We start from the raw sequence: 24,494 nt of genomic DNA on the forward strand, positions 1-24,494 counted from the left end.
TACAGATACAAGATGAGTTTAGGTACTTCAGCAAGGTTTGAGGGTAAATCAAACTGTTCACGCGGTCGTAGCCACTGTCACTTATTTCCTGGTGCTCATCTATCTGTATTAGTCTCCATAAAAACTTCATTTAATTATGGCAAGATTCATACTAGGTTCTGTACAGACCAAGTAACTGTCTGTAGCACTCTTACAGTGAAACAGGAAGAACCAGGAGTTTCATTGCAGATATAGTCCATTAAATGGTACAGCCTGGTTACATGTTAATTGTAGCTCCGTACTGCCTCCTGCAAACATTACTTTAAATTCTGCTACCATGTGCTCTTAGTTCTTGCTTTTCTGTGTACAAGCACATGTGATATATCCCATTTAAATGAGTTCAATTTAGATCTATCCTGACTTACACCATTTCTATTGTATCTCATGTAAATGCTTATATTTAATGATGAAATCAGCTGAGTCTGGTTTACTATTAAATGTTATGCTGAAAGATAGAATAAATGTGTGTTCTTGGAATAGCAAAGTCTCAATTACAAATGTTTCAAGGAGTATACAGTGTTTGAAAGTAAGTATGGAAAAAGTATCAAACTGACTATCAGTCGTCACCTGCAGATCTCAGACTTCCAAGAAGAAACAAAGGTCTTGTAAATAAAGTGTGTGTAGGTGGATGATTTGTACTCTCCTGTGTCTTAAGATATTGTGTGAGTTTGTTCTTTCAAATGTTCATCTACTTACACCGGGAGCTAAGATACTTAATCTGTCTGGATGTTAAAACTGGAGAAACTCTTCCACCTTGGAACAAGTGAGTTTTAGTAGATTATAACAAGCTGCTTGTCCTTCTTGGTATAGAAAAACCTTCTCTTCTCCTTTGGCTTTGTGAGTTTGTTCTCTCCTACACAGATATCAATTGCGTTTAAGGATTTGTTTTCACTTAAAAGATTTGACTTGGGAAATTTATTCTTTCCCGCAGGCTTGAACTCTTGAACAGGTACTACACCACTATTAGAAACTCTTACTGAGTATCAACAATGTGTGTCTGTAACCACAGGATATTCTTCACGTTTATACTATCTTACTGACTTGCATCAAGTGATGGCTTGAATGCATGCTGAGAGGAGTACCTTCCACAGATTAGAAAGTTGGCGGTGTTGCCTTCCTGCTTTCTCTTCCGCTTCCTATGTGGTTCACTGGAATTTCTTAGCAGTAGGAGAACTAGAAACCTAAAAACTTAACTTTCTCTACTTTGGTATTCCATGTAGTTGTTGAGAGTGTTTTAAAAACAAAAGAGGAAGTGTGTGTGTTGTGTGTGTATGTAGAAAGAGGATGTGAAACTAGTAGTAATTGGATAGGTATGGGAGAGAGCTGGGGCTGAAAGGTAACATCTGCTGGGTTTTTGAGGCTGTATTATTAACTTAATGACCTGTATTCAATTTCACTTTAGCCATGTAAAACTTCAGTTAAGTTACAAATTCTAATGGATATTAGAAGAATTAAGCCTCCATGAAACTGAATTAACGTAGCCCAAAACAATTATGTTTTTTTTTTCTGAAATATCTGGGGTAGGGCTTTAAATTGGAAATTTAGTAATTTGGTCATAGTTACTTGGTAATAAGCAAAAATTGAACAGCATATGGATCTTACTCTTATTGCAGGAATTGTGGTCTATTTTCTATCCTCTTAGATGGGGAAGTGGAGAGAATGACCATCACTGGATTAATTGTCCTGTTGAGTTTACTTTAAAAAAACAGGAGCTTTCTTCTTTTTTGCAGCCACTGATCTTCTTTTGGCTTGGAATCCCATTTGTCTCGGCCTGGTAGAGGGAGTCATTGGTAAAGTTCAGCTTCATACAGGTATGTGGTTGTTTTTTTTGTTTGTTTGTTGGTGTGGGTTTGTTTTTTTTTTTACTGCTACTGCACTTTGTTTTAAAGTCAGTGATACTATAAATAATACTGCGTGGCTCAAATGGAATTATGTAGTGTTCTTTGCAATGGAGGAGTACTCCCCAACTATGTGAACTTGTCAAAGTGATTATATTATAGCTGCAGATGCAAATTCCCTCTACTTCCCAGTGTATGTATTTTGGTTTGTCACTGTCATGTGAAAATGGAGAACTGCATTCAGTTCTATGAAGTTCTGTTCAGTTCTGTGAAGTTCTATCTGAGGCTCCATGTGCAAATTCTTGCACCTTTTTGAATAATCCTTTCAAGCAGTTTTTTATTGTTCTCCTATGGTACAGTGCAAAAACTAATGATGGAAGTTTTCACAAAAATGTAAGACTTGAATTGTCAATACCATATGAAAACCTGAATAATAATTACTACCTTGGTAGATGACTATTTGAAAGTATAAGGAACACTTAAACTTATTTGTAGTTAAATGTAAGATATAGCTATAAAATGAAAGCAGGCATAAAATGCATTGTGATTTAATGTTAAGCCTGTCTCTAACTGATGCTAGTAACTTTTTTCTGTAAAATAAGATCAATGATCTTCTAGCTTTAGTGAGCTGCAAATTGCTTTAGCCATAATAAATATTTATTTTGATTATACTAGCTTTGCCTAGAAAGATTCTTCTGCCAGTAGAGCTCTGGATATCTATTTACTGACAGGTAGGAAAGCTGCTTCACTTACTGTATGCTGTTCTTTTTGTGAATGCTTAGACCCTGCATTTAAAGTAGTGCCTGGCAATATGATCAATACAGGTAAAGTTTCAAGTGTGTTCCAGGATAGCAGGGTGGATTAAGTGCTGAAATGGATCAGATGTTTGTGGTCCGTTGAATAGAAGCAGATTACTCAAGATGGCAGTGGCATACTAGCAACAGGGGAGGAAGGAAAACAGGGACTGGTACACCACTGCATGAGTGTATGGCAGATCTAGTTCTAGGAAATGATGCTTGGCTCCATAGTTACTGTAACCCCTAGGTCTTGTTTCTGAGAGTAATAGTTCAGAGCCCACCTCTCCATGAAATTTATGATCATGTCCTCTTTCCAATTGCATCACTTCATCATCTTTGAATTTCACCTGATATTTTTGTCTGTGCTCATTCTACAGATCTATTCAGGCATCCTTTTTCAAATTTGATGATATGAAGTGGTTCAGACTCTGCCATCTCACTTTCTCTTCTCATTCAGGTTGTCTGTACTGTTCAGCATGTGCTGTTCATGATGAATGATGGCTAAACCTCAGTAATGACCTCTTTCTGCTATGGGAAAATGCTCAATGATTGTTTTTAGCATGGTTTTTTGTGTGTTGTGGTGCATGGGGGTTTTGGTTGGTTTTTTTTTTAAACCAAGCACTTAGGTACACAAAGGCCTTCCCTCCCCTCTCTCTAGGGAGTCTAGTATAAAAGCCTTTGAAGGGGGAGACCTTGCTTTCTGGAAGGTCTAGTATGTTATGGCAACTGAATATCCTTGCATGTGTGCTTATTGTGAGGCACTTCCTTTGCTTATGAAAGCTGAGTTGAAACTTTCCCCAGCATGTAACCTGTTAACAGGTGCCAGCTTGCTGTTTTCAAGTAAATTAAGATTATCAGGTAATAAGCCTGATATCTGGTCTTCTTTCCATGTGTCCTATAGAGCTACTGAATCAATTATGCTCATCCAGGCACTCCATTCAGTTGCTGCTTAGGCAGTGGAAGCATTTTGTTTCCTCTCTGCCTTGTTCAGGTGACACCATCACAAACTGTTTATAGTCTATCCCTGTTGTCGATATACTAGTACTCAGTAATGCAACTGTCCTGTAAACAGACATTCATTTTCTACCTTTAAATGTCTGCAGAAAGATACAATCTCCAGCTATTTATCCTTACTCTTGTGCTGAGAACTACTGCTCCCTCGAATCTGCTGACAGTTGCTGATGAGTGTCCTCCATCAGGCTGCAGTCAAAACGAGAGGGCTGACTGAGATGTCTTGCATAGGTCTCTTGAAACCTGTTATTGTCAATGAACTCTCACTTGATCATATTCAAGTGTAGTTTTATGTAATCCTCTAGCTGAATCATCTAGCACTCTGTAACAGTAACCTGTCTTCATTACTTATTCTTGTATCAGTCTTTGTCACCTGGAAACTTTATCAGCAGAAGTTGTATAAATATTTAACATTGCTGGACCATTATCTCCAGACTTAGTAAGAGTACTGTGCCGCGGAAGCTCGGCGAAATGCTTTTCTCCCAGAGCTGATCTGGAACAGGAGGACTTGTTGCTCTGATTTCTTCTCCCCTGCCCCCAGACTGTAAGGATCAGAAAACTTAATTTGGAGCTCTTCTGGCTAGCTAGAATGCTGTATGAGCTTGTCCTGCTCAGAGCCTTGTTATTAGCTATTGTTGGAAAGAAGTACTCATGTGTTTTTAAAATGCTTACCGCATACTGAGTAATACTGGAAACTTCAAATACCTTTTTAAGTATTGAAGTTGCTACCAGTGCACTCTAAAGCTGTCACTGAGCCTATATGCGCTTTAATGTCTTGGGCATAGATCCTTATATGTTCTTGAAAGATTTGCTGGAGTAGTCCTAAGATGTCCTTGAAATGTCCCTGTAGTCAGTCTTGGGCTGTCCTTAATTTAGCCTTGAAATACCCTTGCCAAATTGCTGTAACTAGGAATGGGATTTAATTTACTCTTAATCTTGCTGGTTTTATTGCTGGCCTAGTACAGGAGAATTTGTAGAAAAGCTTCTGTGGCAGGGAAGCAGTCTTGTAGAAACAAGCTAACCAATATTATAGGGTTTATTTTTTAATTCTTTAAGGAATTTTTGCCATGAGAGGGTCAATTGTACATCTGGACATAACTGTACACTCACATCAGAGATGAAAGTCTACTTAAAGTATCATTTGGTTCTTCCCTAATACTGAATTTTCTTAAACATTAAGATGCTTTTAGGGGAAAAAAAACAACCCCAAACAACAAAACCTTAATTGAATATCAGAATGCAAGGATATGGTCTCTTACCTTTTTCTGGCCTGTCCTATGATGACTTGTAAGAAAATGTGTAGTAGAAATGGGAACAGAAGGAAAAGGATTTTAAGGTGTGTTATGGAGATAAATTACTGAAACATTTTCTTGGTACAGATGCACAATGAAAATTGTCTCTGCATGATCTTCCCATATAGAGGCAAGCACATCTCTTGCATAAACAATATCCTTTATAGAATATTAATTTTGTTTTGTGGTCCAGTTAGTGTGCATACATACAAAATGAAGTGTAGCCACTCAATTTCCTTTCATTGAGTGGAAATCCCAATACAGAACTAGAAAGAGGTTGTGTGTTGTTTTTTTTTTGTTAGAATAAGAAGTAGATACTTTAACCCACTAAAATGGTAATGGTCGCCTGAAATTGAATTACTTTTGATCAGAGACTACTTAGCAACTTGATCAAACATTGTAGTGCTAAAATATGCTCCGAGTTAATACTGTATATCTAACTATAACCAAAACTGGATTTCTTAATCAGTTCCAGCAATTTCATTCATTGCCACCACATGTTTTTCTGTGTCTTGGTCAAAGCACACTCCTACGCAGTTTAATGTCTGTACTTGTATCAATTTGGTGTGCTCTTCCAGTGATGGTTAATCAAGACCCAAATGAAATGCTGCTGGCAAGGTTCCACAGACTCAGTAAACAGAAGGGAAGTGGAGTTCCTCCTTCCCTATCCCCAGGAAGGGAAAGCTTTTTTGTTAGCATGCCTCTGAATCTTGATAGAAACAATGAGTGGTTCAGCATCTGAAATCTCTTCAATGAGATGTAACTGCTGCCATTTCTAACTTCATCCAGTCAACAACTTAAAACATTCTTTTTGCATGCAACTAATTTTTAAGTTATTCAAGTAACAAAAAAATAAGAAAATGGTAGCATAGAATTTCTTGGCTAAAATGAAAATACTTGCAAAAAGCAGCATTTATAGTAAACTTATGCACAGTTTAAGAAAAGTTACTGCAAAAGCATTTGGGGAAACGAAATGCTAGGTTGTTTGGGAGGTGTTAGAGGAAATAAACAGCAGTGGTGTGCTGACAGAGGACCTAAATTCCTGTTTTAGCGAGGAATGGAAGGTAATAGCTTACTTTAGATATAGTATTTTAAATTAGTAGTTGCCCTCTGCTCTGCCATAGTTCATAAAATACTAAAAATGAACATTAGGTCTTAAGATGTTTTAAAACATGCACTTTTCTGGAATGACATCTAGCTGTAGTGTTCTTCTCCTGTACACACCATACCTCCCACATTGAGTAGACAATAACTAATCTTTTTTTTTAAAGCTATTCTATGGAACTACTTTTTTAACTGCAGAAGCACAAACTCTATTTAGGAATTCAGTTATTTAGATATTGCTGGCGATTATAATATGCTGCTTCTGTGGCTATTGTTGAAGCTTTTACTTTAGGGCATACTTTATTTGCATAATTACTTCCTGACTGTTTTCTTTTGATCTGCTGGGGAGTTCCTGTTTTCTTTCAATGTTCTGTGGCTCTGGCTGTAATACAAATAGAGTTTTGAAATGTACACCAAGATGACTTTGAGTGCCTTTTTAAAAATGATAAAAGACTTGGCTGTATTAAGCTTTTAAGTTCTTGTTTACTGCTACCAGGGTTTGTTAATATGAGGTAAACTGAAGGGTAGCCAGAGATTTTTTTCTTTTCCAGTTTTCACTGAGGTGTATCTGCTTAGATATGCCTTTACTTCTTTCCAGTGGAATTATATTGATTATTTCACTGGAGCTCTAGATGGTATCCTTTCTTAAAAGTGTATCTGTTCCGTTTGTTGACATGATCTCCTCGTAGGAGTGAGTTGTGTGGCTAACCTTCTGTAGGTGGGAATAGATGAGATTATAGGACTGCCCAACAGGAATATCTGTCTGCGTGCCCTATTGTACTACCCTTCTGTTAAGCTTGGATTGCCCTGGGTTTCCAGAGACTATATTGTTTTTGCCTACTGGACAGCAATATAGAAAATAGTAGATTTTCTTTTTAGATGAAGCGGTAGACATCATCTGTTGCTAGTGTTTTTGGCAGCATTTCAATTTCTCCCTTTTAAAATGATTTTCTTACCTATTCATTGGTCTTCTCACTGTTGCATAGAATCTGTCCTGTTTTTCTCAGCTTCCCTTTTCTTACTTCCACCTTACCCCCATGGTTGCTAGGTGGAATGCTGGAGACAAAGGCAGGTGTTCTCCAAGTCGTGTTGCCTGTACCTGTACAGAAAAGCTGTTCCAGCACCTACCGTCAGTGAGGATAACTGTCTTGCTGGTATTTGCTGTCGCTCTTGTCCTTATTTGTTATCCTTTGACCAGTTTTTAGGAGACTATGCTTATGTCACGGCTTTGAGTAACCTGGTCCAACCTCAGAGCTGACCCTGCTTGAGCAGGGTGACATCCTGAGATCCCTTCCGACCTGACTTGTCTCTGATCCTGTAGAGATTATGATTCTGATGCTGCTTTCAGGAAGTAGTGCAGGACTCCCTTTAAAAGATAACATACATTAAGTAAGTGGTGCATGTCTTCACTCCCTTTCCCCTCCTCCCTTTTTGGGGGGCAGCCTCTGGTTCTCACAGCGCATTTGTAATTATGAGGATCTGTAATTTTTAAAGGCTTCTTAGTACCCAACATAAGCACATCTCTTTTCTAAAGATAGTAATATAGAATCAAAGTAAGAGGTGGAGTGTCATAATGCACAGTAGTCTATTTACAGTGATTATTCCTCTTATTTAGATAGAAGAAACTGCTGCTTATACATATCTTGTCAGATTTGGGTTGAAGTGTTCAAGGTTTTTAAATTACAGTTATTGGAAAGATGCTCACAACTTTGATAGAGCTTTAATTATATGCTGAGAGTATATTGGAAAATCTGGGAAAGGGAGAACAATTCTGGGTGTCCTGTGACTTTAAACATGTTATCCTGGGTTTTTCTTAAGCACTGAGAGGATAAAATACTGTTTAGAATTTACTGAGCAAGGAAAACACTTTGTATTTGCTATAAAGCCTCTAAATAGATTTTTTCAAAGGCTCTATATTCTATTCAAAGGCATAATACATGACACAATCTACTGTCACAAGTGCGAAAGCATGTTTAAGTCTACCATAGCAGGCTTTTAATGTCTGTATATGACCTCTTCAGTTAAACTCAGCTGGTTGCTTCTCAGTTGGGAGAAATAGTGAGTGTATGTGTGTGTCTCTAAGACTTTCTGTGCCTCTTCTTTCTCTCTTAACAGAACTTTCACTTTTGACTTATAAAAGCCCAGCATACTACTAGCATGCTACTGATCTAACCAAGGGATTAAAATCTAGGAAGCTAATGTCCAGGCACTATTCAGCAGTCAGTGGGAATGTTTGTTGTTCTGTTTCCCTGTCTCTTTAAAGTGTTGAAGCTATAATTGCAAATGTTGTAGATTGAATGAGTGTACGGAATGCACTTGTTACCAATATCTTCATTAATCTTTGGCTGGTTAATTTCTACACCACTTAGATGCATATACTTCAGGAATGATGTTGTGAAGCTTTAAACGTACATGAGCTGCTTTACGATGCAGTCAATGTTTGCTCACCAGCTTTCTTAACTCATGAATCTTGTAATCGCGTTACCTGTGTTTGTCCTGTTTGCTGTTTTATACGCGACAGAAGGTACAAAGGGAAAATCTTAGCTTGCTGTCTGTTGAGTTCCAGCTATTCTTTTCAAATTGTAATGCTATTAGTGACATTGGTGGGAATATGCATCATCCTAGAGATTGCCTAATTGCTATAGATGAAGCAGTGGTAACTTTACCTCTAATAGGTAAGTCTATGAAATAGTTCATCTCCTTATTCAGTCTCTAATATAATAAGTATTGTGTTTTTAGAGTGCTTTTTTTTCTTATAGTGTTTTTTTTTTAATTGCAATGTATAACAACACTTAGCAGTAACAAATTGTCATTCACTGGAGTCTTCTAGTCAAATGGTTCCTGGCAGGGGTTTTACACTGGGGAGAAGAAGCTTCTGGCAGACTAATCAAAGTAAATGCCTGACAGACAAATCAAAGCATCTACTAATCTTTTTTCCAGATTTACCGTGGTGGCTACTTTTAATTCGTCAGAAAGCATTGATTGGCAAACTTCCAGGAGACCATGGGGTTTGCAAAATAACAAAGATTGCAGTGATTCCACTTTCTGAAACAGAACCTCAGGATCTGGAATTAGAGGTATGGCTATCTTTAGTGAATTCTGACTTCCTCCTTCTGCTTCAGTGAAATTTAAATGTGAAATATAATAGTTAAACACATGCCTCTTATCTCTTTTTCCTGGTGTATGCAGACATATTGAACACTTTGTGCTTTTTAAATACCAGTTATTGATTAAAAGTTCTTATTTTTTAAATAGAAATTGCAAGTTCTGCTAGGGCGGGAAATTACAATAAAACTATACCCAGATTTCATAAGGACCCTTGAAAATGCCACACAAGAACAAAATTTTATTAGTGTAATTGAGCAACAGATCATTTGAGAACAGAACTGAATCCACTGGCATCATCTGAAGGGACAAAGCAGTAGACTAGGACAGGAACCTTGTTTTTTTGCTTAAAAAAAAGCTCTTCTGACTACCTCTTAATGACTAGAATGGTGAGCCTTTCAGTAAATCCTAGTACTCTAAGATGATGTACACTGTGGTTAGTAGACTGTTGAGAGAACAATTGTCTTCAGGCTTCGGGCTTCTTTGAGTGTGTGGCGGTGGGGGGTGATGATGGGGGGACAGGATGGCTTGTGATAGTCTCTGCCTGTATGACAGCATGAGAATCCTTCCCTGAAGAGGGAAAGAGTAACATGGAATATCCAAAGCTTTGGTGGAACTCTAGGAGCATGAAGAGCTGCTGAAGCACTGCTTCAGATTCTGGGCATTAGAAACTCCCAATACAAGATATTGGTCTTGTAGATACAAGGGTCTGAGATACAAGAATATGACCTGAAATCTAGATGTAATACCTTCCTGTTCTTAGTCGTGTAGGCAAGAACATACCGCATCCACTAGGTGCTTCTGTGCCTCGAAACTGTACAAAAACTCAGATTTGCAGTGCCCTCTCCCAAGTACTTCAACTCGCTTACTCCTGAGGTTATCCCCGAATATTTCTAAGATGGAGCTTCACGTGTGAGTGTTTTGGGGGAAGAACGTGTCATATCTTTGCCCTCTGAATCAGGAGAGAGTATATATGGTTTTTTAAGGAATGCTCTTGGTTCCATCCTGTTTTGGAATCTTAATTCTGTAACTTGGCTTCAAGGGAAACCCTTACTTTAAATGTTGCAGAATCTTTTCCAAAAGAGAATGGGTAAAGGAAAAACAATACAAGAGAGTAATACTAATTTACACTGTAATTTGGGTGGGAAGCTGAGGTGGGTCTAGATACTCAAGTTATGTCAAATTGAGGCAGACATTCTCACAATCACAGGAGAAAATGCCTTTTATAAAAAAGAGGGAGAAATATGTTATAGATAGAAACCTGTATGTTCCCCCTGTACTTCAGAGTGTCTCCCGTAGGCTTGTGGACACTGTAGTCTTTCTTTTGTAGACTTTAATTAAAATTTCCTTGAACTTGTTAAAGAGTATTTAAGTATTTAAGTATTGACTTTAATTCAATATCATTATTTAGCTTTGTAAAAAGCACCATTTTGGGATAAACAAGCCAGAGAAGATTACACAGTCCCCAGATGACACAAAATTTCTGCTGAAGACTCTTACTCAAATTAAATCAAATGTCTCTGCTCCAAATAAAAAGAAGGTAAAGCTTTCTACTGTTTTCTTATTTTTTCAAAATGTTTAGTTGATAAGATTGTGGTGGATGATCAAATGGAGTACTAAGACCTAAAAAGAGAACTAGTGAAAAACTGCAGAATGTGCGACTATTCTGTCTTGAAGTTCAATTTAATTTTTGATTATTTAGCTGTTGCTCTTCTATGATATTTCATTTTGTAATTATATAATTTCAGCAGAATTACTAATATAGTGCCTTCTTACCAGGATTTGCTTCTAGTGGGATTCTAAACTTCTACAAATTACTCTGCAAAAGTGTCTCTTACCATGCAGAATTGGAGACAAACTTTGGTGCACAGTTGCTCAGAGAACACCATGCAATCTTATCAAAATGCTTTTTACACAGTAATGGCTTGGATTGAAAGTCCAAACAACGTTAAAATTGGAACAGGTAGATGCAGTATTTCACAGAAACTCTTGAGACTGAACCTTCTGGAGCTTATGTTCAGGTAGTATGTTTCAGGGTCTGACTGCTCTGAATGCCCTTACTGCTAAAAGTATTAGCATGATATTTCTGAAGATGCTGGCCCTTGTTCATCTCTGCTAGGAATTTTAAGATCCTGCTCCTCAATGAGAAAATGTTTGTCCTACAGGGTTAGAAATGGCATTTAGCAAATATGGCCGGAGTCTTTTTCAACCAAAGAGAAAGGCATAAGAAAACCATTACTTTTCTTTCAGATTAAAGAAAGCAAAGAAAAAGAGAAGCTGGAGAAGAGATTATTGGAGGAGTTGTTCAAAATGTTCATGGATTCAGACTCCTTTTACTACAGCCTGACCTATGACCTAACAAATTCTGTGCAGAGGCAGAGCGCGTGTGAGAAAACTAACTTACCACTGTGGAGAAAAGTAAGTGTGTGTGTGTGGTTTTTGTTTGGTTGTGGTTCCGCCCCCCTCCCCCCCTTTGGGAGATGTGCTGTGGTCCAAATTTGACTGGTCACATTCTCTGCTGGTATAATCTACAGCAACTGAAGATCTTGCCTTGTAACCAGCTTCAGTGCAAAGAAATGAGACAAAAGTCTCCAGCAGCATGTCTTTAACTGAGCTGTTTATATTCAAAAGTAGTGAACACTAGACTTGCATGTACAATTGTAGTGAATAACACTGGTGTCTTTACCAAAGATATTGCCAAACCTTACTTAAAATATTGCAAGAACTGCCCTTTTTTTTTTTAAATAGGTTGATGACAGATTCTTTTGGAACAAGCACATGATTGAAGATCTCATCAGCGTTGATGTGAGTCTTATTTCTAAAAATAACGTGTATTATGAGAACCATTCTTTAGTTTTAGTTGAAATGTTTACTTAAGGCCTCATAGAAGTTTACTTAAAAACCTGCTTTGCAGACAGGTCAGGATTAGGGCTATGCCTTCTGAAGCCGAGGAGCTGGCATTACCTTCTTCCCGCAGCTGGCCTTCCAGTAGGCTTCTAGTTAGCTTGTGATCATTGCTAATGAATGCACATCAACTGAATTTAAAATTTTATTACAATAAAGCAATGCAGACTAACTTGATGTGTCATATGTTTGTGCTGATTTCTGAAGGTAATCTTAAGATGTCGTGGGTTAACCCCAGCCAGCAACTCAGCCCCACCCAGCTGCTCGCTCACTTTCCCCCAGTGGGATGGGGAAGAGAATCGGAAGGGTAAAAGTGAGAAAACTCGTAGTTGAGATAAAGACAGTTTAATAGGGAAAGCAAAAGCCGCACGCAAGCAAAGCAAAGCAAGGAATTCATTCACTACTTCCTATTGGCAGGCAGGTGTTCAGCCATCTCTAGGAAAGCAGGGCCCCATCACAATAACGGTTGCTTGGGAAGACAAACGCTGTCACTCCAAACATCCCCCTTTCCTTCTTTCCCCAGCTTTCTATACTGAGCACGATGTCATATGGTATGGAATACCCCATTGGTCAGTTGGGTTGGCTGTCCTGACTATGCTCCCTCCCAGCTTCTTGTGCACCTGGCAGAGCATGGGAAGCTGAAAAGTCCTTGACGAGCATAAACACAACTTAGCAACAACTAAAACATCAGTGTGTTATCAATGTTATTCTCATACTAAATCCAAAACATAGCACTGTACCAGCTACTAGGAAGAAAATTAACTCTGTCGCAGCCCAAACCAGGACACTGTGAAATGGATTATCCCTGGACAGAGCTGATGGTTTGGTAAGAAGGAGGAGCCAGAAAAGAAAGAAACTCTGAATTCCAAAATTTTCTTGAGACAATATTTTTGTCTTCCTAAGTGGAGAATACTGTTTTTCTCCTTGAACAGAGCAGCTGATCAATGTAATGGTAGTGCAGAACAAGTTAGTCTGAACAGCTATTCAGAGTAGTAGATAAAGCATTTTCCTAGCTAATGGGCACAAACAAACAAACATAGAAGAACCCCTCTTTTTTAATATATAATCTCACTTCATTTTAAATTAACCTCCTAGATAAAGGACTGAGTTACTAACTACTATATGCCAGTTTAGGTCAAGTCTTAGGCTCTTTTAAAGACAACAGTGGACATCTTACCTTATGCCCTGCATCTCTCTCTCATTAATAATTTTATATACACTAATGCTTATGGAGTCAGAGCAGGGTAAACCTAGATGCTCTATGAAAGGTTGTGCAGGAGTTTAACTAGTTGTATTTTTTTCATGTTACAAGATATAAATGAATAACCTTGAATTAGTATGGAACTTGGATCTAAAAACTGTTTAAGAAATTGAGGTTTTAGGGTGACAAAGCACTAATGCACAGAGCCCTGAACCAGTTACCTTGGGTACTAAGTTGGCCCATATAAAGCTTATACTAGTATGTTTTGCTGAAAACAGGCTAACAACATTACACTTTTAAATTTTTATCTATCTATACAAATGTAATATGCTGTATCTCCACATAGAGGTTGTAAAACTGCCTTAATGCAGAAACTAGATAATAAATTACCAATATCTGCTGCTCTGTCTGAAATGACTGTGTTTGTCTTTGACGTGAGAAGTTACTACTTTAAGCTTTTAATGTGTTTAAACATCAGATGTAACATTGTATGAAAACTCCCTTTGGGGAAAGGGCGGGAAAAAAGCTTTTAAATATTATAGGGTTCTCTTCTATCCCTAGATAGCTGGGAGTAGAAGAGGGCTTTTTGCCTTGCCTTGATTCAGCTTGCTTCATCTCCACAGAAGAGTTGCTTTCTCTTTCTTCCTCCTGATTTAAAAGCCCTACGACTAATGGAGGAAAAATGCTGGTACAGAAGTAAGACAAGAATATGGCAAAAATTTCTTAAAACATGAAAAGCATGTGAAGCAATTGTTTATAAACATGAGAAAGGCAGAAATAGTTGTAGGTAATGTAGAACCAACAAGAATGTAAATGTTTTTTGTAATCTTTAGAATGCTGAAGTGGATTTCTGGATTATACCCATCATACAAGGATTTGTGCAAATTGAAGATCTTGTAGTAAACTATAGTGAATCTTCTGATGATGATAAGAGCAGTCCTGAAACTCCTCCCCAGGAATCAACTTGTGTAGATGACATTCATCCAACATTTCTGGTGGCACTTATTTCACGTCGGAGTCGGCACAGAGCTGGTAGGCAAACATAGTTCAAGGTATTGGGATTGTTCCTGAACGTTGGAGAGGGATGCGGAAGATAAAACTTGGAAGAATGCTGTGTTGTTCAGCAGATGGTCAGCTCTTGTCAAAGTATGTGCTACAGCCTTTCCTGCTTACAGGAGGAAAAGAAAAGGCTGTAGCGCATACAGCACTACACAGCCGTTACTTAGAGTGGCTACTAAGTGAGTTTCACTAGCCTCCTCTTAGGCACTGAATGTATGAGAGTGTATCAGTTCTGAGATAAAGTTCCATCTTTGCAAAGAACTCCTTGATTAGGACCTTGCATACAGCTCTGTCTTGATATATTTTGGTAGGCCTGGGCGGGAGTTAAATTTTCAAAGGTCTTCCTTTGAGGACTTGACAGCAGCTGAATAGAGACTTGAAAAGGCATGTGTGTCTGCGCCTGCCTGCATCCCAAGAGATGTTTATGTAGAGCCAAGGTGTGAAATAAGAACCATGCTTTGGTCTTGCACCGTATTTGACTTATTCTAATAACAGCAAGGCAAACAGAAATTATTCCCTGTCCTTAGGAGCACAGAAAGAATGATTGAATCACTTCACACTTTAGTAGGTCCTGTTCAACTCTAAAGCCATTTCCGTCTATCACGTTTTTTTAAGATATTCTCCACTGTGTCCAACTCCTTTCCTACACAGTTAGGGTTTTAACATGTCAAAACAAGAAAAAAACCTGGTGAGCTTACCCTGATATGGGACTGGCCTTTGTACCACAGCTCACTTCAATGCATTTAATTCAGTTCCCGGGAAAATTATTTGTCAGAACAACTCGGAGTAAATATTTGAGGGTTTCATGGTAGTGTCTAGTTTGCAGTATGCCTTATTTATACTAAATTGTTTTACAGATACAGAAACTGAATCGCAGAGGGCAAATTGCTTATTGATTCCCTCTTACTATTCATGACACTATGCTCATCTGATTGGTAGTCCAGAGCACAAACTGTGTAGAACTTTCTCCCTTGACACAAAAAGATTGTTTCAGTAAATGGATCAAATGTTTTGATGAATAATTATAGGATTAAGTTGTGTGTTTTATTCATTCTGTAATACATAATTTTAGCCAAGAGTTCAAAGTGTTTTCATTTCTGAAATATTTTATTTAAAAAAACCCAAAACAAACACACCCCAAAAAACAGAGGAAACGCTGATTTGAAAGCCTAAGATAATTCTATGTTAAATACACTGATTCTTTATTTGTCAGGCAGCTTGTTTGTGATTTAGAAAAAAATAACCACTGCACTTAAATTATCAACAAACCCAAGGCCTTAAGGAGAGATATCCTGAGATAAAGGAAGACAGCTGCTCTTAAGCTTAAGAGAGCAAGAGCCTAGTGTCTGCAAAAGTTGAGGTATCAAAAGTAAGGGAGCTGCAGTTTCCTGTGCAATGATTTAGTTTGGGTCTTGGTGTAACAGCCACTATTGGTGGCAGCACATAAGTAAAGGGTATCTGATGCTTTAGTCTAAAAGCCCCCTTCTGATTAAAGGCTGTAAAACTGCTTTGACATTTTGTGACCCTATAAAGGCCCCTATCATAGGTATTTTACAGTCCTTTCACTTCCCTATTTCTAACCTCTTCCCTTCTTTCCCATAGTCCTTAACTAGTGCTGTTGGGGTTCAGTTCAGAAGTTTGGTCCAGTGCTATTTCAGGACTTGGAACAGAGTTGTTCTGATTCCGTGAAACTGAATTTCCATGCTATAAACCATGGCTTTGAACCTTTCTCCCACCCTTTTTACTTATTCCTTCCCCATCCCTTGCTACCACCTGCATCCTTTCTGAAATAGTGATGTACTCCCCTTTGAGTAAAGGGTGTGCAAACCTCCATATGCAAACACTTTTCTGATCTGTTTAATGATCAGATCAGAGATGGCTCGGCAAAAAATTATGTAGTCAGAAGAGCAGTATCTGTTCTTAATGTGCAGAATTAGTTACACAGGTTAAAACAAGCGGGGGAAGTCTTCTGTTCTGTGGAATGTGCAAATCTTCTTGGACTGCTTGTGGGATCTCTTATTCTAAGAAGTGGAGCATCTGTCAGTAAAAGTGGCCTTTAGGTTCACGGAAAATACCAAGCACTAAAGTAAAACTTTCTGCTAAACTTGACAGAACAGGAAGTAATGTATCCTTTAGGGTGTACTAGATATATCTGGGACTCTATAGTGCCAGCAGACTGCCTTGCCCTGTCAACTTGCTTTCAGCTGCCTGTAGTATATCAGTAAATAAATTTTTATCCATATAGCCAACATAACTTTTGGGGGTTAGACTAGGATAGGAGTGACTTTTACCATTGATCATGGATTTTGGCTAGAAGTCTCTTCTTGTGTTACTGTTGTCAAAAACAGTAAGATAAGTTATTAATGTTTAACACTAATACTTAAATATGAATTGATCATTCTCATTCCTCCTAGGAATGCGGTATAAGCGAAGAGGCGTTGATAAAAATGGAAATGTGGCAAACTATGTTGAGACAGAACAACTGATTCATGTTCATAATCATACTCTTTCATTTATACAAACAAGAGGCTCTGTGCCTGTTTTCTGGAGCCAAGTTGGATATAGATACAACCCACGGCCCCGACTGGACAAGAGTAAGTATTTGAGTAGGATACCTAAAGATCAGAGTTCTGTAGAAATAGGTTCATTGGAGTGTTGCTTGACCCCTAGTCTTTCAGTGGCACTTTCTATAAGCCAGGAACAACAGTAATGACTTGACTCCGGTTAACTCCTACTCTAATTGCAACTATGTAGAGCTCTGACTTCTTGCCCATTGTAAATTCCAACACGTCTTGAATTTCAATATTTGATGAAGTACCTGTTTTATGTATAGTCTTATTTGTTGCAGTGTTTTCTGGGTTGGGAAGGGAGACAATTTGGCTTTCTTTTTTGAGAACCTGCTTAGACATTGACGTCTTACAACTATCTTTGTCCATGAAGTTAACTTATGCTGAGGTTCCTTCTGCATTAAGAACTGCTATTTCAATGTGGGAAAACATAGACATTTCATGTAGCACCAGTTTTGTAGCGTGCTTTTGTTTTCTCTGAAATTAAGTACTATCTAGTGGGGTTTGTCAGACCTAAATTGCTTCCTTTTCCACTCAAAGGTAACACAAAAGCCAAAACATTTAAGAATGTTGACAAGACTGTGGCAAATCTGTATGCTTGTATGAACTAGGTATTCATAGCTTGAACTTTCTTAAAAGATAGAGGTCAACAAAATCTTCTCTAGGTTTAGCTTTGTAAAGGAGAAACTCTTCTTGGAAGGAAGCTAGTATGTTCATGATCTTGTATAATCAGAATCCTACTGCATTGGGTTGACTGGCATCCTAGACCATAAGTTTGTACTTCTGCAAGTCCAACTTGTGTGTTGGATTCACATTCACCTCTAGCGTTAGCAGCTCTGGTCTTCTGCCATAGAAGACTATTTTTAGGACTGAAAATAAAAAAAAAAAATCTGGTCTTTCAGAAGGGACTGTGATGTTGGAAAGTTAAAGGACTGGTTTTCCCTGTGTCTTGAGTAAGACCTAGTAAAATGGGCCTTTGAGCTTGCTTAGGAATTTGGGCAAAGCACATAATTTTAAGTTGACAAGTGATTACTATCATTGCAAACTTAAGGAAGATGCATCAACAGATTTGGGTTTCTTGTGATTTTTATATCAAATAACCTGGAGATTACTGGAGAGGGATGACTTGTTGCCACATCATGGAAGTGGAAATTCAAATAAATTCATAAAGTGAGGAAATCAAAATAAAACACCTCCCAATCCCACCCCCAGATATTTGGAAGCAATGGTTGATTAGTTCCAACTTAAAGCTTGTGCTGTGACATCTATTTATAGAGCTGAGCAGTTCTTTTTTTTTCTGGTTCATCTCTTTTTTTTTTTCTTTCCTTCTTTTCTAATAGGATTAGTTTCAAAAAAATATTGAGGAATTGCATTTAATTTGATAGATTTACAGGTAGGAATTGAGACTTTGAGGAATCAGTGGTGCCTTGAAGCAACTGGATAGCATTTTTGGTTTTTATTTACAAGTAGTTTTCTCCTCTAGGAGAACTGGATAACACTTTCAGTATTATCCCCTGTCTTGCATGTCCCCCTTTGCAATTTGCAAACCTTTTTTGTACTTCAGTTTGCTTTTTCAAAAGATGCAAAACAAATATAAGCACTCTTCTTTTGGAAGAGATGTTTATGTGGGGGTGTGGTGTATATGTGGAAGGATTAAACAGGCTTATTAAAAGTTAAATTTTTGTCCAATCTGCTCTGCAGAAAAAGCAAAATAAAGCAAAATTTAAGAATGGTGTTTCCTGTACGCTATAGTAGTAGAACAACAATGTTGAAGTTGAGCAAATTGATGGAAGACCCTTAAAAGTAATTCTGTACAATGTCTTATGTTGTGTGTCTAAGTATTTTAAGCAAGGCTATCTTGGTTTTTTAGAGTATAGATTTGGGCATGATTTAATACTTCAAATGGGACTTGTTGCTGAACAGGCTGTTTCTGTCTAACACTGCTTTGCCTTGTAGGTGAAAATGAAACAGTATCCTGTTTTCGTGCACATTTTGAAGAACAGCTGAAAAATTACAAAAAGCAGGTGAGTGCTACATGATAAAATAGTCATCTTATGAAAATGCAGGGGCTGAAAGTTAATGTTTTTAGTTTGTTTTTCTTGTTGGCGATATGGGTTGTGGTTTTTTAGAAGCTCGTTGACAATTGGAAGCGTGGTACATAAATAGAGTTTTTCTAAGTTTTTCAAGTATCTGTGTAAGTAATCTCTAAAAAACAGCAATAACTTACAGAAATGTGTAAGCCCCGCTTCTGTGTACCTGTCCTGTGAATTCATAGCTTCTCTGTATGAAAATTCAGGTAGGCAGGTAACTGTTGGAGCTTATTTGATCTTGGGCGCAATCTAGCAAAGATTGCAACTTCAGCAAGATTACCTACAAATCTTTTAACTCTTGAGCTATTTGTTATTCCATGGTATATATCTAAGCAATTTGTGTGGCAGATGACAAATGTTAAATAATTAAACTTTTGAACAGGTTATTATTAATTTGGTGGATCAGACAGGCAGAGAGAAGATCATTGGAGATGCTTACCTCAAACAAGTTCTTCTATACAACAATGCAAATCTGACTTATGTTTCATTTGACTTCCATGAGCACTGGTAAGAAACCTTTTAAAAATGTCACTTTGCATCTTTTTTTATTAGCATGAAAGGACTTTTCTGCATGAAACACTTTTCCTTCAAATAGGAAGACTACGTTTTGTAAACTAAAGCACTATAAAAGTTCAAATTTGGGTAACCAAGCACTGTTGTTTGTTGATCTTGTGTCCCTGACCTGTTAAATATGCAGTTATTTATTAGGCAAAGCTTAGAAGTTGTTACGCATTTTAAGCAAGAGAGTTTCCTTAAACATGCTATGAATGTAAAGCTGTGGCTGACCTGCTTTTCAAACTATGTAGCATTCTGCTCTTAATTCTTTCCTACAATCCATTCTTCTGTTTCTCTTGCTTGTTCCTGTAAACATACGATGGGTTCTTTCAGGACCCTGATGTTGTTTTTCCGTTATAAAATACACTGGATTTCATTTTAATCCAGTATAAGTAGTTGCTGGTTTTGACTCCACTCTGATGTTGGCATGGTCTAGTACCATGTTCGCATGCCCAAGCATGTGATCTGTCACACAGGCATGTATTTCTCATGCTTCCCTCAAGCAGACTGCATTTGTGTATGAATACGGGGTCTAAAAACTGTTTTAATCTTCATTTCCTAACTTAATCTAGGGATTGCATCTAGCCTGGGAAAGCATTAATGACTGAATAAGTATGTCATTAGTAGATACGGTCTGAGAGGGGAAGGGAAAAGGGAAAAACTCCTCAAAAAATAGTAATGGCTTTTGAGACTTCTTTTCTATAGGACTGTTGACATCCTGAATTGATTTGATACTTACTCTTTTGTTTAAACGAGCTTTCATTTTTGTTTGTTTGCTTTTCACCTAAGAACTGCTGTAGTGACCAGGGCTGTTTCTTTTTGCACTGTGAGCATGAGTGAATAGAGAAAAATACTGAAAACAACCTGGTGGGGTGGGAGGAGGAGGGGATGATGTGTCTGTAGGTGTTTTTTCTGTAGAGTCACTGGTAAAGCAGGGCAGGCCATCCCAATTTCAAATTTATAGTGGTTATTTTTGTTAAGACTATGCCTAAAATGAGAACAGAATGTTGCACATGCCTGAACAGCTGCACACTTATTCTTCCTTATGGAAGCAGCATTCAAGAACGCAAATTCTTGAGAATTTGAAGATCGGAATCTCTTGCCTTGGATTGAGATATTGAACTGTACTTTAAAATAGTTCTGAATATTGGCTGCTATTTAAAGTTTATTGCAGGAGAGAATGTCTGTCTCTCCCACTTACCCAAAACACTATCTTTGTTAACATTACAAATAATATAAAATAATTAAGTAAAGAAAAATCACTACTCTACTTCAAACTAACTTCTGTGGAATTCTGTATTTTAGCCGAGGAATGAAGTTTGAAAATGTTCAAACACTGACTGATGCCATTCATGATATTATTCTTGACATGAAGTGGTGCTGGTAGGTACTTAACTGTTTTTAGACTAGTATGAAATATTTGTAGAAAAAAATAAAACAGTACCTATTCAGAGGCCTTGATTTTGTCACAACTGTATGTTTTATATTCCTCTCTTGGTGCCCAGCTTGTGCATCAGAGATTTTGTGTTCTGAAGTATTGGTGTTCTACACACGTAACAGCAAAATTTCTCAGACGCTGTTTCCTGCCTGAGGCTTAATGCATTTAACATTTTTAGTTTCTTATATTTAATGTGAAACACTTGGTATTTGACCCAGAAACCCTAGAACGCCAACCTTACTATTGAAAACAGTAGGCATGTTTGACCTTTAGTTTGTACTGATTAAAGTTCATGCATTTTGGTAATGAGTATGGCTGCAGTCTTCAATCAATTACTGTATCTTGTTCAATGTATTTTGTGAGTGAGATGTTGCTGTTGTTATTGTTGGCTTCTATGTTTTTGAAATTAAATGTCTTTTCTCTTGAAAGCTGGTATTATATATGTATTAATTGAATTCAACATCTGATTAGATACTGAGTTTATGGCCCCAATAAGGATGTATGTTGGATATCTGGCCTAGCCTAAAGAGGAGGATAGGTGGGAGCAAGAGTAGTTAATTCTGAGTGGGGTGGGGCTGGGGTGATGAATGCAGCTGTAAACAGTACTCAATGTGTAAAATTTTCCATTGTTTGTAGAAGCTGATAAATTACACTGGGTTTTAAGTGTCTCAGTATGCTTTTGCTCTATTTTTCTGTTTAAAGGGTTGACCCAGCTGGTGTGATTTGTAAACAGGAAGGAATTTTTCGAGTTAACTGCATGGACTGCCTGGATCGTACCAATGTTGTGCAGGCTGCTATTGCAAGAGTGGTCATGGAACAGCAGGCATGTATAACTAATGTACTTTTCAAGTATTGAGTACCTCAGAGCTTAATTGTTATTCACAAGGAAATCTGTGTGTTTGAAAATTGCTAAACTAACCTCTACTGAAAAGGATCTTTGCAAGCTACTTGGAGAGCTATGAAGCTGAAAGTAATATGTACAACTACAATAACTTGAAATCATTCTAAAACAGTGATGCCTAGTGTCTTCCTTTAGAGAAAAAATGACTGTCTGTCACATCTTGGAGAGGATTCTCTTGTTTTGGTTTAGTCATTTTAATTTAAGTTATGCAGTAATACAAAGTTTAAAAACAAAACACCTCCCCCCCCCATAAATCCCTCCCCCAAATGAGATGTTAAAGGACTAAAATCTAACTAGAAGTTGGATGCTATTTTAGCTGCTTTGAAGTGAAGTACTGTGGTGCAGCAGGTAGGGAGATTAGCGCTCTCTTCTGTGTGTGAAGGAATAACTAATTCATGATGTCGGTATCCCAGATGGCTGACTACTAGGCTCTGGAATAGTTCTCCCTGTATGGAGAAGGCGTTCCGAAGCAGACTCAGAGTCCTTCCTTTAGTCTTCCTTCTCTTTACCCCCCATCTGCTTTTTGATATAGAAGCTCAGTGATGATTGTCTTCCCTTGTGAAGACTTAGTAGTACTGTAACTGAAACTTCGAAGCCTCAGTTACAGCCCAGCCCAAAATGAACAAACCTTGACTATGCTTAGAGTGAAGGGTAAAGGATGAAGCGGGTCCTTCATTAGGATGAAGAATGAATGGCTCTAACCATTGTGTCAGGCAGTTCCTGTTTGTTATCTGCTTTTGTGAACTCCTGACATAAAAAGTGTATTGGGGACGAGGGGTGGGATTCCCACAGTCTTTATTTTAGAATAGGATTTCTGTATATGTTAACCGTGTGAGTTCAAAGGCGATCTTTCAAAATCAAGGGTTATATAGATTGTTGTGAAGAGGACTTCAGTAATCAATGCTATAGTATTAGCCTGTGATGTGCTACATCATTCTCCTATTATAGCTGAAGTACTTCAGAATCAATTCATAACTGAGAAATGTCCTAAGCATTGGAAGGTGACTGACATGAAGTGGAAGATTGGGAGTTGTATACCTTACCCTCGCACTACCCTGGAACCATAGGACTTGTTTTCTCTCAGCTGGAAACTTGATAGGGCTTTCAGAGTCAATGAACAGACTTGTACCAATTTTCATCTAACTTGCAAAGAGTGCCTGAGCATTTTTTTATTGGTTGTAAATTGAGGTTTGCCTATGATTTAGTCCAAGTTATCCCTGCAGTTGGCCTAACATTTAGAGACTACATTGCAGTTACGTATGTGCTGCTTTACCAATTTAGTGTGTGTAAGAAGACTAAAGTTTGTATTGTACCTGAGGCTTACCTTGGGGAAAGTTAAGTACTGGTTGTTCTGAAGAGTAAGATATCTTACTTTCAGTATCAGTGTTAAACAGTAACTATCCAAAATGCACAAGCATTAATAATAAACCCAACATATGAAGTTGTTTTAAGGTTTTATTTTGGCAGAGGAGTAGGTTTGAAGATGGAGCTGCTACATGTGCTTTACTGTTTAGAAGCAAAAGATTAAGAATCACGTGTGCTTTTTCTTGTAACTGGAGATTCCATTTCTTTATTTTCAGACTTTTGAGGTCACGAATGCCTTTGCAATAGAAAACATTAACTTATTTATCTATGTTAAAGTTCTGTGATGTCTGTCTTTTGATAGTTCTCTATAGAAAATAGAAACATTTCCTATATCTTGAGTAATCTAGAGTAATTTGTTTTCCTTCAGCTAATTTTTTTGAAGACTGACTCCTACATCCATAATTAATATATTACTGCTGCACCCAGTGATATGATGTTTAAATTAGTGATTCATTGCTTACAATGAATTTAAATTGGCAAGTTGGCAGAATGGGTTCCTTTTTCAGATCATGTAAAATGTAACGATTAAATGCTTGGCAAGTGTTCCTATTTTCTTTATCAAGCTCTGATATTGACAATGATTTTTATCTTGAACCTTATATTAATGTGTATGTCAAATTCCAGCTCAAAAAACTGGGTGTGATGCCGCCAGAACAGCCTTTGCCAGTTAAATGCAATAGAATCTACCAGATAATATGGGCGAACAACGGAGATGCCATAAGCCGGCAGTATGCTGGCACAGCAGCCTTAAAGGTAAAGGGTGAAGAGCGTTACCTGTTCTGATAATGAGTAGTATGTTATGTTACAGGTTTTATGTCCAGTGGAGAACTCTTGTATACATAGCAAAGTTAGCCAAACATTCTGCATGTTTTTGTTTTGAAGAGATACGAGGCCTTTCAATAGAAGAATATTTTGTATCACACTTAGTGTGAATTGGAGAAGACTTGAGTATCCAGGTGTGCTGTGGCAGTGCTGGCTGTAGTTTAGCTTCATTCTGTTAGTTTCATGTCTAGATACAAAGCATAGTTGAGCTAAGACTTTAAGATCTATATTAAGCATTACTTCTATTTAAATTTAAGCACAGTTACAGTACTTTTAAACAGTTACAGTACTTAAAAAAACAAACTCTGAAGGACTGAAGATCAGGGTATGTAGGTAGTAGGGCGATATTAATTAGTTATATTTTTCTAAAGACTTTTCTTAACTTGTTGTAATGCAGTCTGTCTAC

The 24,494-nt window shown here is 37.7% G+C and overlaps 1 protein-coding gene across 3 annotated transcripts in view; it reads left to right on the plus strand.

Annotated features, from left to right (window-relative positions):
* Window positions 1-24,494, plus strand: part of INPP5F (inositol polyphosphate-5-phosphatase F) — a 47,301-nt gene that overhangs the window by 13,430 nt on the left and 9,377 nt on the right. For 2 of the 3 annotated variants that reach the window (XM_075155183.1, XM_075155185.1), the window contains exons 2-13: window positions 1,770-1,850; window positions 9,022-9,158; window positions 10,598-10,726; window positions 11,437-11,604; window positions 11,935-11,991; window positions 14,125-14,323; window positions 16,765-16,944; window positions 18,874-18,941; window positions 19,390-19,514; window positions 20,868-20,945; window positions 21,703-21,823; window positions 23,891-24,019. In XM_075155183.1, coding sequence (XP_075011284.1) covers window positions 1,770-1,850; window positions 9,022-9,158; window positions 10,598-10,726; window positions 11,437-11,604; window positions 11,935-11,991; window positions 14,125-14,323; window positions 16,765-16,944; window positions 18,874-18,941; window positions 19,390-19,514; window positions 20,868-20,945; window positions 21,703-21,823; window positions 23,891-24,019 — 1,472 coding nt within the window. The remainder of the gene's footprint in view (window positions 1-1,769; window positions 1,851-9,021; window positions 9,159-10,597; window positions 10,727-11,436; window positions 11,605-11,934; window positions 11,992-14,124; window positions 14,324-16,764; window positions 16,945-18,873; window positions 18,942-19,389; window positions 19,515-20,867; window positions 20,946-21,702; window positions 21,824-23,890; window positions 24,020-24,494) is intronic. The other variant, XM_075155184.1, reaches the window with a different exon arrangement.

The sequence above is a fragment of the Calonectris borealis genome, chromosome 7 (assembly GCF_964195595.1).
Source record: "Calonectris borealis chromosome 7, bCalBor7.hap1.2, whole genome shotgun sequence".
Classification (NCBI taxonomy): domain Eukaryota; kingdom Metazoa; phylum Chordata; class Aves; order Procellariiformes; family Procellariidae; genus Calonectris; species Calonectris borealis.